Raw genomic sequence first — 11,115 nt, 5'->3', positions numbered from 1 at the left:
AAGAGATTGGGGGAGGGGACAGGAGGAGAAAGGACCCAAACAATGTACGCACATGTGATTAAATGAATAATAAAAAATTTTAAAAAATAAAATAAAATGAAGCTCTTAAGGTGAACCAGGGAGAGTGCTCAGTCCCAAGCTTTCCTTAATTCTAACCAGTCTCAATTTCCCCCTTGAGGGAAAATATTCCAAAAAGTTCTTTTCTGGGGGCTGCTGAAGGGAGGTAGTCCATATTCACAATCTGCTTCAAGCTGGCAAGTAGCTGCAGACCCTATCTATTGGGAATATTGTCCTCCTCCTATCACTGTCCCTGGGGACTTAATCAGATGATGCCCAGTTTTTGAATCTTTGTCCAGCCTGATCAAGACTGCTCAGGGGAATTTCATCCACCTCGGAAGATTTGGATTCCAGAGGCCTTCTTTCTGGAAAAGACAAATCTCAGTATTGCAAGTTTAAGAGGCATGACCCAAATGTGAACACAGAAGAATCAGAAGAGGCCCTGCCTGGTGTAGCAGGAATGATAAAGAACCTAACTTTTCATTTCAAAAGGTGTCAAAGTGTCTTATGATTACTTCTCCTAGAAGTATTTATACATACAGCTATTTTTATCCATTAGATGACCCTGTGTTTGGACTGCCACTCCAGTGGGCAGTTAAGGACATGAGGGGTCACGTGTACCAGGATGCAGGTGCCAGTCTAATTAGAGGGTAAACATCAATATTAGTCAGTTGTGTACAGAAAGAAGACTCACAGTGTCACTAAGCAGAAGTTAGATGCCAATGAAAACTATATTGCTTTTGATTAAACAGAAGACCTTGGTCAAATATATGAGTTTTGTATGAGCCCCTTTTAAAAATCTCTCAGCTTTGATTACTTTTAGAGGTTCCATAACTGACTTCACTTAGATCTAGAGATATCCCCTCATTGGTGTAGTTCTTTTGAATTGTCTTGGGTGGCTGAACACCGTTCGTCCCTCTAAGAAGTTGGGATATTCTGACCACTTTTGGAGAGCATCCTCTTAAAATGTTTCTCTGAAGAGTTGTGCCTGAAGATTCTGCCAGTTTGGCAATTCTGTCCTGCAGATCCAGGAGCAGCTTCTCCCAGAAAGTCATAGCCTCTTCCAGAAAGTCAGTTTTGCCCCATGGAGGAGGGAGAATAACATATCAAATAGACAAGAAGTCAGTGCAAATGCAACCCACAGCCCATGGTCAGTTTTCCCTAAAATCTGTGTCTTTTGCTTGCTGCAGTGAGAAGATGTGGGTAGAAAGCTCAGGATTTTGTGTCTGTGAGGGAAGAGCCAGCAGCACATGCACACATTAGGTCATGTGGTTGCAGTCAGCATGTAAACTGACAAGAATGGGGGCTTTATCACATGTTGATAGCAGCAGTAGAGTCTGTGATCAGAAGACTTCCAAATTCTTTGTTTCCCACCAGGAAGAATCTATGGCATACACATGGTTGTAAAAGGAGTTTATTAAAAATTAGGGACGGGAAATAAAAAAGTGAGCATGATAAGGTCCAGGAAGAATCTGGAAGCTGAGCACATAAAAATCTTATAGCCAAAACTGTGCTTAAGGAACAAAGACTGATTATTTCTTCTTCACATCCACTAAGATATTCATAAACAAAATAATAGAAATTAGAACCTTCATACATTTAAGTGGGAATGTAAAATTGTGTAAATATTGTAGAATTGATTTGGTGGTTCCTCAACATACTAAACATAGAATAATTTACAATTCCACAATAGTACCGTTTGGTATATACCCCTCAAAATGGAAAACTGCCATTCAAATAAGGATTTATTTACAAATGTCTGTAACTGAACTATACAAAATCTCCCAATGGTGGGAAAACCCAACAATCCATTATCTAATGAAGAAATAAACAAAATGTGGCATATGTTTACAATGACATATCATTTTCAGTTGCAAAATGAAATGAAATGTGAACAAAGAAACTTGAAAATATTAAGTTGTTAAAGAAGCAAAACAAAGGAAGGATCCAAGTTGGCAACTAGGGTGCAGCAGCAGACAGCATTAGCTCTGTAAATCAAAAATCTTGCTGAGATGCTGGAGCCACACTTGGCAGAAATTTAGCACTAAAAAGAATCAAAACTTTGACACCCTGAACCCCTAGCCCATACAAAGCTTTTCCATGTCATGTTATACTGAGAGAACAGGAGGGCTCCCATGCCACCAGACACAGGAGACATTCAGCAGACCAACATGTGAGCACCAAGCATTACCCATTATTCCCAGAGCCAACACTGGGATAAACCAGCATAGCCCCCTGGGCAGACTGACCACTCACCCTGCAAAAAAACAAAACCAAAAACCAAAAAACTGAATAAACAGGGAACTGAAAACTTACACACTGCAGAGGAGTGGGGTACTGTAAGTGCACTGGAGAAGGGGGAAGAGCAAGGAGCTGATCTCCATGAGAATTTTCAATAAACAAATGGCTCAAAAGGCAGAAGGGCTGACAGTGGGCAGGTGATAATCTGCTGCCTGAAATAGAGCAGGTAGTGGTCTACAAAGCTCATCTCCTGAGTCAGTGAGCAACATCCAAAGTCAAACAACAATGCAAAATTGAAAAACAATCAGCAAACAATCAGAACACCTTGACAACAGGGGGCTGGCTGATGCATCACTGATCTTGCCCCAGAGAAAGGGGGCAAAGCAAAGAAACAAGTCCCCAGTAAACCAACACAGCGAAAACCCAACTCCAAAGCAGCATGGCTGGGGGCTACACATCTGATCTCCCAAACCTGATGACAAGCCACACCTCACTGAGGGAGGAGCTGACTAAGCAGCTACAGCTGAAAAACAGAAGAAAAACTGGTGAGACTCCCCAACCACGTGGTGAGACTAAGACAGAGCTTCTGCTTAAATACCAACACCAGAACTGAATGCTGAAAGAGTAACACCAGAAGTACTAAGACTGAAATTCTATTGTTCCTGAACCTGGAGTTTGTTTGTGTGTTTGTTTGTTTGTTTTGTTGCTGCTTGTCTGTTTGTTCATCTCCCCCTGTTGATTTCTTTGGGGTTTCTTTGTGTCTTTGTTTTGTTTTGTTAGTTTTACTATTGAGAGTTAATTAATACTACCTAAATTACACCCAGACCAGTGACAAAAATAGCATGCATACACTTAGCCACAAATCCAATACACACATAAAACAAAATTTAACCATGGGAAAGAGAACAGGTGACTGAAACCAGCAATAGCCTATCAAAAACATGGTTGAACAGTACCAAGTGAAGCAATGGAAAGATGAAAAGGGGATGGAAACCATTATCCCCCAAAAAATAATTTAATAAAGGATTCAGAGGGAAATGAAGGAAATGGATACCCAGTTCTAGACCCCAACACAACAAAAATAAACAGTGCCAAGGAATGAGATGCCCATAAGAACAACCACAAAGAAGAAATCCTGCAAGTAATCACTGAGAATTTCATGGAGATGTTACTAAGCACTCTAGAAATTGCAAGTCACCAAAAATAAAGATTACGAGAAACAAATAAATGAACTCACAGGAGCCCTAAATAAACACCAAAGTGAAACAGAAAACACTATAAATAGAGAGATAAATGAATTAAAGATGAAAATAGACAATATTAAAGAGAAAGTGACACATGATATGGAAAACCTTAGGAAAAAAATGAAACAGAAAAAAAATACAATGGAAGGCTACTCCAGCTGACTAGAACAAGTGGAAGGTAGAATCTCAGAACTTGAAGACAGAATGGAAATTAAAGGAAAAACTAAGGAGCTATTAGTCAAACAACTCAAGACCTGAGAAAGGAATATGCAAGAACCCACCAACTTCATCAAAAGACCAAACCAGAGAATCATGGGCAGTGAAGAAGAGAACAGGTGCAAGCAAAAGGGATTCATAATATATTCAACAAAATAATGATAGAAAATTTCCCAAGCCTTGTATGCACATATGAATAATAAAAGAAAAAAATAAAAGAAAATTTCCCAAACCTAGAGAAAACAATGCCCATTAAAGTACAGGAAGCCTCCAGGACACCAAACAGGCTTGACCAAAATAGAACTACATCAAGACATATTATCATTAAAACAACAAGCACAGAGGAAAAAAAGAGAATATTGAAGGCTGTAAGAGAGAAAAGACAAATAACATACAAAGATAAACACATAAAAATCACAGCAGATTTCACAATGGAAACCTTAAAAGCAAGAAGAGCATGGAGTGAAGTATTTCAGACACTGAATGAAAACAACTTCAACCCTAGGATACTCTACCCAGCAAAACTATCATTCAAAACAGATGGAGAAATAAAAGTCTTCCACAATAAGCAGAAACTAAAACAATATATGACCACCAAGCCACCACTACAAAAGATTCTTCAAGGATTTCTGCACACAGAAAATGAAAGCAAACAAAACCATGAGAGGACAGGCAATACCAAACAGCAGGAGAAGAAAAGACAAGGAATCATCAAGTAACATTGATTCATCTGCATATAATCAAACCCTAAAACAAGAAAAACAACTAAATGAAAGTAATCACCACATATGAATCAATACTAACACTGAATGTTAACAGACTTAACTCCCAAATCAAAAGACATTATTTGGCAAACTGGATTAAAAAAGAAGGTGGAATAACCTGTTGTTTACAGGAGACCCAACTCACTGACAGAAATAAGCTCTTGTTTAGGTGGAAAGACTGGAAGAAGATTTACCAGGCCAATGGACCCCCAAAAAGGAAGGAGTAGAAATATTTATCACAGACAAAGTACACTTCAAACTTACATTGATCAAGCAAGATAAAGGAGGACACTCCATACTAATAAAAGGGGTAATACACCAAAAGGAAATAACAATTATCAACCTATATGCACCCATTGTTAGTGCACCTAATTTTGTCAAACATACTCTAAAGGACCTAAAAGCATTTGTAGACTCCAGCACAGTGGTAGTGGGAGACTTTAATACCCACCTATCACCAATAGATAGGTCATCCAAACAAAAAATCAATAAAGAAATTCTAGAACTAAATCACATTATGATCAAATTGACCATGCTGATGTCTAAAGAATATTTCATCCACCTTTTGCCCAATATACAATCTTCTCAGCAACCCATGGAAACTTCTTCAAAATTACTCATATCTTAGGGCACAAAGCAAACCTCAGCAAATATAAGAAAACAGAAATAATCCCACGTATGCTATCTGATCACAGTGCATTAAAACTAGAACTCAAGAACAAAAACAACAGTAGAAAACATGCAAAGAATTGGAAGCTGAAGAACACATTGCTCAGTCATCAATGGGTCATTGATTAAATATAAGAGGAAAGTAAAAGGTTCCTGGAAGTTAATAAAAATGAAAACATGACCTACCAGAACCTATGGGGCACAGCAAAGGCAATCCTAAAAGAAAATTTTATAGCCATGAGTGCATATATTAAAAGGACAGGAAGCTCTCAAGCCAATGACCTAATGGTACATCTTAAACTCCTAGAAAAGTAAAAACAAGCAAATCCCAAAACAAGCAGGAGAGAACTAATAAAAATAAAAGCTGAAATTAATTAAATAGAAACAAAAAAAGCCATTCAAAGAATCAATGAAACAAAAAGCTGGTTCTTTGAAAAAATAAACAAGATTGACAGACGCTTGGCAAACTTGACTAAAATCAGGAGAGAAAAAAAACCCAAATCAATAAAATTAGAAATGCGAAAGGGGAGATAACAACTAACACCACAGAAATCCAGGAGTCATCACTTTAATTATCAGAGACTATTTTGAGAATCTATATTCTAATAATTTTGAAAATCTTGAAGAAATTGACAAATTTCTAGATACATATGACCAACAAAAATTGAACCAAGAGGATATCAATCAGGTCAGTATATCTATAACACAAAATGAAAATGAAGCAGTTATAAAGAGTCTCCCAAAAAAGAAAAGTCCAGGATCTGATGGATTCTCTGCTGCATTTTATCACAACTTTAATGAAAAACTAATACCAAATCTCCTTAAACTTTTCCATGAAATAGAAAAGGAAGGAACATTGCCTAACTCATTTTATGAAGCCAGTATTGCACACATCCCAAAATCAGACAAAGATACCTCCAAAAAGTAGAACCATAGGCCAAAATCTGTAATGAACATCAATGCAAAAATCTTCAATAAAATAATGACAAGTGTGGCCGCGCGGCCGGGGCGGGGGGCGCGCCGCTGCGGCACTACCGGTGTCCGCGGCGGTTGGTGGTGGCGCGGCCTGCGCGCGCCTCCTGGGCGGATTCCGGTCCCGAGGGCGGGAGCGCGACGAGGGGCGACAAGCGGGAGTAAACGCAGCCATGAGCCCTTTATTGCTCCAGAAAGATTTGGAAACAGCAGCGTGGGCTTCAGCAGTAACTCTCACTCCCCAGCCCCGGAGAAAGTGACGCTTCTCGTAGATGGCACATGGTTCGTTGTGAATCCACAGATTTTCACTGCTCACCCGGACACCATGCTGGGAAGGATGTTCGGACCGGGAAGAGAGTACAACTTCACGCGGCCCAACGAGAAGGGGGAGTACGAGATTGCCGAGGGCATCAGTGCGACTGTATTTCGCACAGTGCTGGATTACTACAAAACTGGCATCATCAATTGCCCAGATGGCATCTCTATCCCTGACCTCAGAGACACGTGTGATTACCTCTGCATTAACTTTGACTTCAACACTGTCCGCTGTCAGGATCTGAGAACCAGTCTGCCCCTTCCCTGGACCTCTTCAGGGATATCAGCTGTGACTGCAGTCCTCTCCACATAGACAGAAGCGTGTTCAGCTACGTCTTCTCTGCAGGTGCTTTGCTGCACGAACTGTCTAACGACGGTGCTCACAAGCGGTTCGATCACTACCTCGAAGAACTCATTCTGCCCATCATGGTCGGCTGCGCCAAGAAAGGGGAGCGGGAATGCCACATAGTTGTGCTGACCGATGAGGATTCGGTGGACTGGGATGAAGACCACCCCCCACCCATGGGGGAGGAATATTCTCAAATTCTTTACAGCTCCAAGCTGTACAGATTCTTCAAGTATATTGAGAATCGAGATGTTGCTAAAACAGTGTTAAAGGAACGAGGCCTGAAAAACATTCGCATCGGAATTGAAGGTTACCCTACCTGTAAAGAAAAAATTAAGAGAAGACCTGGTGGCCGGTCTGAAGTTATCTATAATTATGTGCAACGGCCCTTTATCCAGATGTCATGGGAAAAGGAGGAAGGAAAGAGTCGCCATGTGGATTTCCAGTGTGTCCGGAGCAAATCGCTCACTAACCTGGTAGCTGCTGGGGAGGACATTTGGGAGGACCAGGAGGCACTCATGCACCACCCGCCCCAGGTGGACGAACTTGACCGGCTAAACGCTCCCCTTTCTCAGATGGCTTCCAGCGACGCTCAGGATTAGGGCCAGTTGTGGGTCTGCCCTCATGTAGCTCTGTGTGGGGCTCTCCCGCCAGGCCGCCCCATATTCCCTGTGCTTTGTCCTCCCCATAATTAACACGTCCTTTTCAGGAAGTCTGTGCCTCTGCTGGGGGTTGAAGAAGCACTTTGGTGATGGAGCTAACAGCTTTGCAGTAGCCCTGGTAACTTGAAAATTTGGGGTCTGGTGCTGTTCACTGAGTCTTTGCAGAACTGCAGAAGCAGGAAAGGAAGTTAAAGACTCCTGTCACCTCACATTTAGGAAAGCAGTTCTTTCCTTTATAATCAGAGGGTGGTGTTTTGTTTTATACCAGGCAAATTGCTTAGTAGCAAAGGGACCAAACGTAAAGGGAGGCAATCTCTAGCTGTAAAAACAGGCCCTGGTGACTCACTGGAGGTGAATGACACCATTCCTGGGGCCTCTGCACCCACACTGCAGCTAGGAAGAGCTAGGCCTGCCTTCAAAATGTCCGGCAGGAAAGTTCTAAGAGCTTACATTCAATTTTATTTCTCATGAATGCAAAGCGCAATCTACACCATGCAAGACAGGCGGTTTGGCAGGAGAACGACCTCGGTGTTTGTGAAAAGTTTTTAGCTTCAAGGTTTGTAACCCTCAACAAATCGATGGTTCACTTGGACAGAAACTCACAACTCAAGTGGAAGAACTTCTCTCAGTCAGACCAGTGGGATCCTGGCATGGAGGTTTTGGTGCCCTCAGGCAGCACATTGCTGTAGGTGTGGCCGGGAGACCAGAGGGAATGGCTTCGAGGCTCTCAAGATGAGGACAAGAATTTCTCACAAGTGCTCAGTGTCTTAACAGAGTCATTGGAGCTCCAGGGAGAAAGCACTTGGGGTGCATTGGGTAGGAGACGCCACCTGCACAAGCTCTGTCCCAGTACCTGTTCTTGTTATACCATGCAATCTGGGGGTATCAGTACATTGCAGTTTTTGAAATTGCCTATTGACTGCTCACACACTGGGTAATAAAGTGATACTAATGCCATCTTCAAAGGAGAGGCGAGGTGAAGGGAGCTGGGTCTGGGCCCCCGTGATCTTGTTTGATGTCAGCTCTTTGAGCAGTGTGGGGTAGGTGACAAGCCAGGTCACTCCCCAGCCTGCACTTCTCTCACACTTCCTTGCTTACTAGCAGCACAGCTAAAATTTAGAGTTCAGAGCCAGACAGATGGGTTTGGGATTATCTCCCATTTTCTGGTGGAAACTGACCTAGTCCCCAGGCCTGGGCATTGACCCGTCACAGACAGCAAGCACATAGTTTTCTTCAAATGCCTTGAGGACAGAACATGACTTTTGTCGTTTTGTGTGTTTGCGGTGCTGGGGGCAGCACCCAGGCCTTGCTCATGGCAGCAAGTGCTCTACCACTGAGCTACACCCAGCCCTCAAACTACTGGTTTTCTTAAATTCCATCCCCATAAGGTACTGGAGGCAAGCTACTTAGTTCCACCTCACAACTGCTCTAGTCACAGTCCCCCAGAACTCAAGTCAGGTGTTCAAAACCCCTCTCCCCAGGCTTGGAGAACAGGAGTGTTCTAAGCAAGCATGTCCTCTGGGTGACCAGCATCCCAGTAGAAACCCACAGGTTAAACTGAGCCATCTTCACCTAGTTTTTCTGATGATCATTGGCATCTATTTGCAAGGCAGATGACCAGGGTTAATTTAAGGTTAAGGTTAGGGTTAATTGTAATAAATTAACATTTCTGCAAAAGTGATTGGTGCATATTGGGGTCTGGTTTGGCCTTGAGCTTCTCGGTACCGTAGTCATGCCCACTAGCAGTGAGCGGTCCAGATCATCGCTGGTGCTCCTTTGTGGTTCTTTGGACTTCATGCTATTACAAAGAAAATGTAAGACACTGTCCGTGTACTAGCGACTTGCGTAACTGCTGTTACATCGATGTCTTATGTATTGTTAACATCTAAGTGTGTATGTGACAGCCAATGATTTAAAACTGGTTGGTTCTAATGTGCTTTTGGCCCCAATCTATGGGGTTTGAGTGAGTGAAAGTCTGGAGGTTAATCCGCCAGTCTCGCCAGGTTACCCAGCAATGGGAAAACGAGACCGCAGGTTTCATCTGGAAGAGAGGGAGGTTTCCTCTACACCCCAAGCCCTGCCCAGACCTCAGCATCGCCACGCCTATCCTGTTCCCAGGGCCAGGATGCCTCGATGGCAGGACCTCCCAAGGCAGGCAGGAACGGTGCTGGGTTGTGGTCGTCCCCCTCAGAGTCAGGTACTGGCCACATAATCCAGAGGTATTTCTCCCTAAGAAAAAGGTGCAATGCAGGTGTGTTTCTTCTAAGTGCCTAAATAAGTAAGCCAGGCTGTAGGTCTACAGGAACATTTCCCTAAGAAGTTGTTTTACCCAGAGTATCTTAGGGCATCTTAGCAAGCCAAGATGAACCTGAACTTGAGGTTTCGGATCCTGAGTTTGTGTCTGCATCATTTCTTGTACTGTCAGAAACATTTGCCACAGAGGAGCTGGAGAGAGCGAGGAGGCAGGTGTGAAGTCATATCAGATTATATCATGGTTTCTCGAAGTAGAAGAAAGGTTTTGAAGGAATGACAGCAAAAAGGGTAAGGAAGATAGAAGGATCTAGATTTGCTGCACAGAATGCAAAAGCCAACAGGACAGTGACAGCCGATCAGGTCTAGAAAACACTGGATAAGCTCCAAGGAAGACGTGCTTGCAAAGTGTTCCAAAGGCTCTGTCTTTAAATCAACATTCAGAACACAGGTTTAACTTCAAACGCCATAATACAGTGCGGAAAATTTTTTTAAAAAAATCAAGGGTTTTTAGTAATATATTCAATGCCTCTTCTTGCCATCATTTTGAAACATAAGATGGGCATAGTGAGCTCAGAAAATAAGCCTGCCGCCTTCCTGAGACAAGGCTGCATTTGTGTTCTGGTTAGACTCTTGGAGGTTTTGCCTCTTTTCTTTGTATTTCTTTTAACGTTGCACTTGTTCACCTACCAGTGTTTACGACATCCTATATTTGGGAAGCTTTTTCTATAATAAAATATTATCATTTGTAAAAAAAAAAATAAATAAATAAATAAAATAATGACAAACCAAATCCAACACCATATCAGAAAGATCATTCACCACAACCAAGTCGGCTTCATCCCAGGGATGCAGGGCTGGTTCAACATATGCAAATCTGTAAATGTAATACAGCACATTAATAGAAGCAAAGGAAAAAAAAACACTTGATCATCTCAGTAGATGCAGGAAAAGCCTTTGGTAAGACCCAACATCACTTCATGATAAAAGCTCTAAGAAAACTAGGAATAGAAGGAATATACCTCAACATTGTAAAGGCTATATATGACAAACCTATAGCCAACATCATATCATGGTGAAAAACTGAAAGCATTTCCCCTAAAACCAGGAATCAGACAATGGTGCCCACTATCCCCACTCCTATTCAACATAGTCCTGGAATTCCTAGCCAGAGCAATCAGGCAAGAAGAAGAAATAAAAGGAGTACAAATAGGTAAATAAACAGTCAAAATATCGCTATTTGCAGATGACATGATCCTATATCTTAAAGACCCTAAAAGCTCTACCCAAAAACTCCTAGACATCATAAACAGCTACAGCAAGGTGGCAGGATAAACAATCATCTTACAAAAATTATTAACTTTTCTATACACCAAGAA

General features: G+C 42.0%; 1 protein-coding gene across 1 annotated transcript; it reads left to right on the top strand.

Moving 5' to 3' along the window:
- The first annotated feature begins 6,321 nt into the window (after positions 1 to 6,321).
- LOC109702192 (BTB/POZ domain-containing protein KCTD20-like) lies at positions 6,322 to 10,490 on the top strand. Its single transcript, XM_020187603.2, has 2 exons — positions 6,322 to 6,729; positions 6,825 to 10,490. The coding sequence occupies exons 1-2, from the start codon at positions 6,489 to 6,491 to the stop codon at positions 7,424 to 7,426; spliced, it is 843 nt and encodes a 280-aa protein (XP_020043192.2). The 5' UTR covers positions 6,322 to 6,488; the 3' UTR covers positions 7,427 to 10,490.
- The last annotated feature ends 625 nt before the right edge of the window (positions 10,491 to 11,115 follow it).

This window comes from Castor canadensis, chromosome X (genome assembly GCF_047511655.1).
Source record: "Castor canadensis chromosome X, mCasCan1.hap1v2, whole genome shotgun sequence".
In the NCBI taxonomy this organism is placed as follows: Eukaryota; Metazoa; Chordata; class Mammalia; order Rodentia; family Castoridae; genus Castor; species Castor canadensis.
The sequence above is the reverse complement of the archived record's forward strand: the minus strand, read 5'-3'. Positions and strand labels throughout refer to the sequence as shown.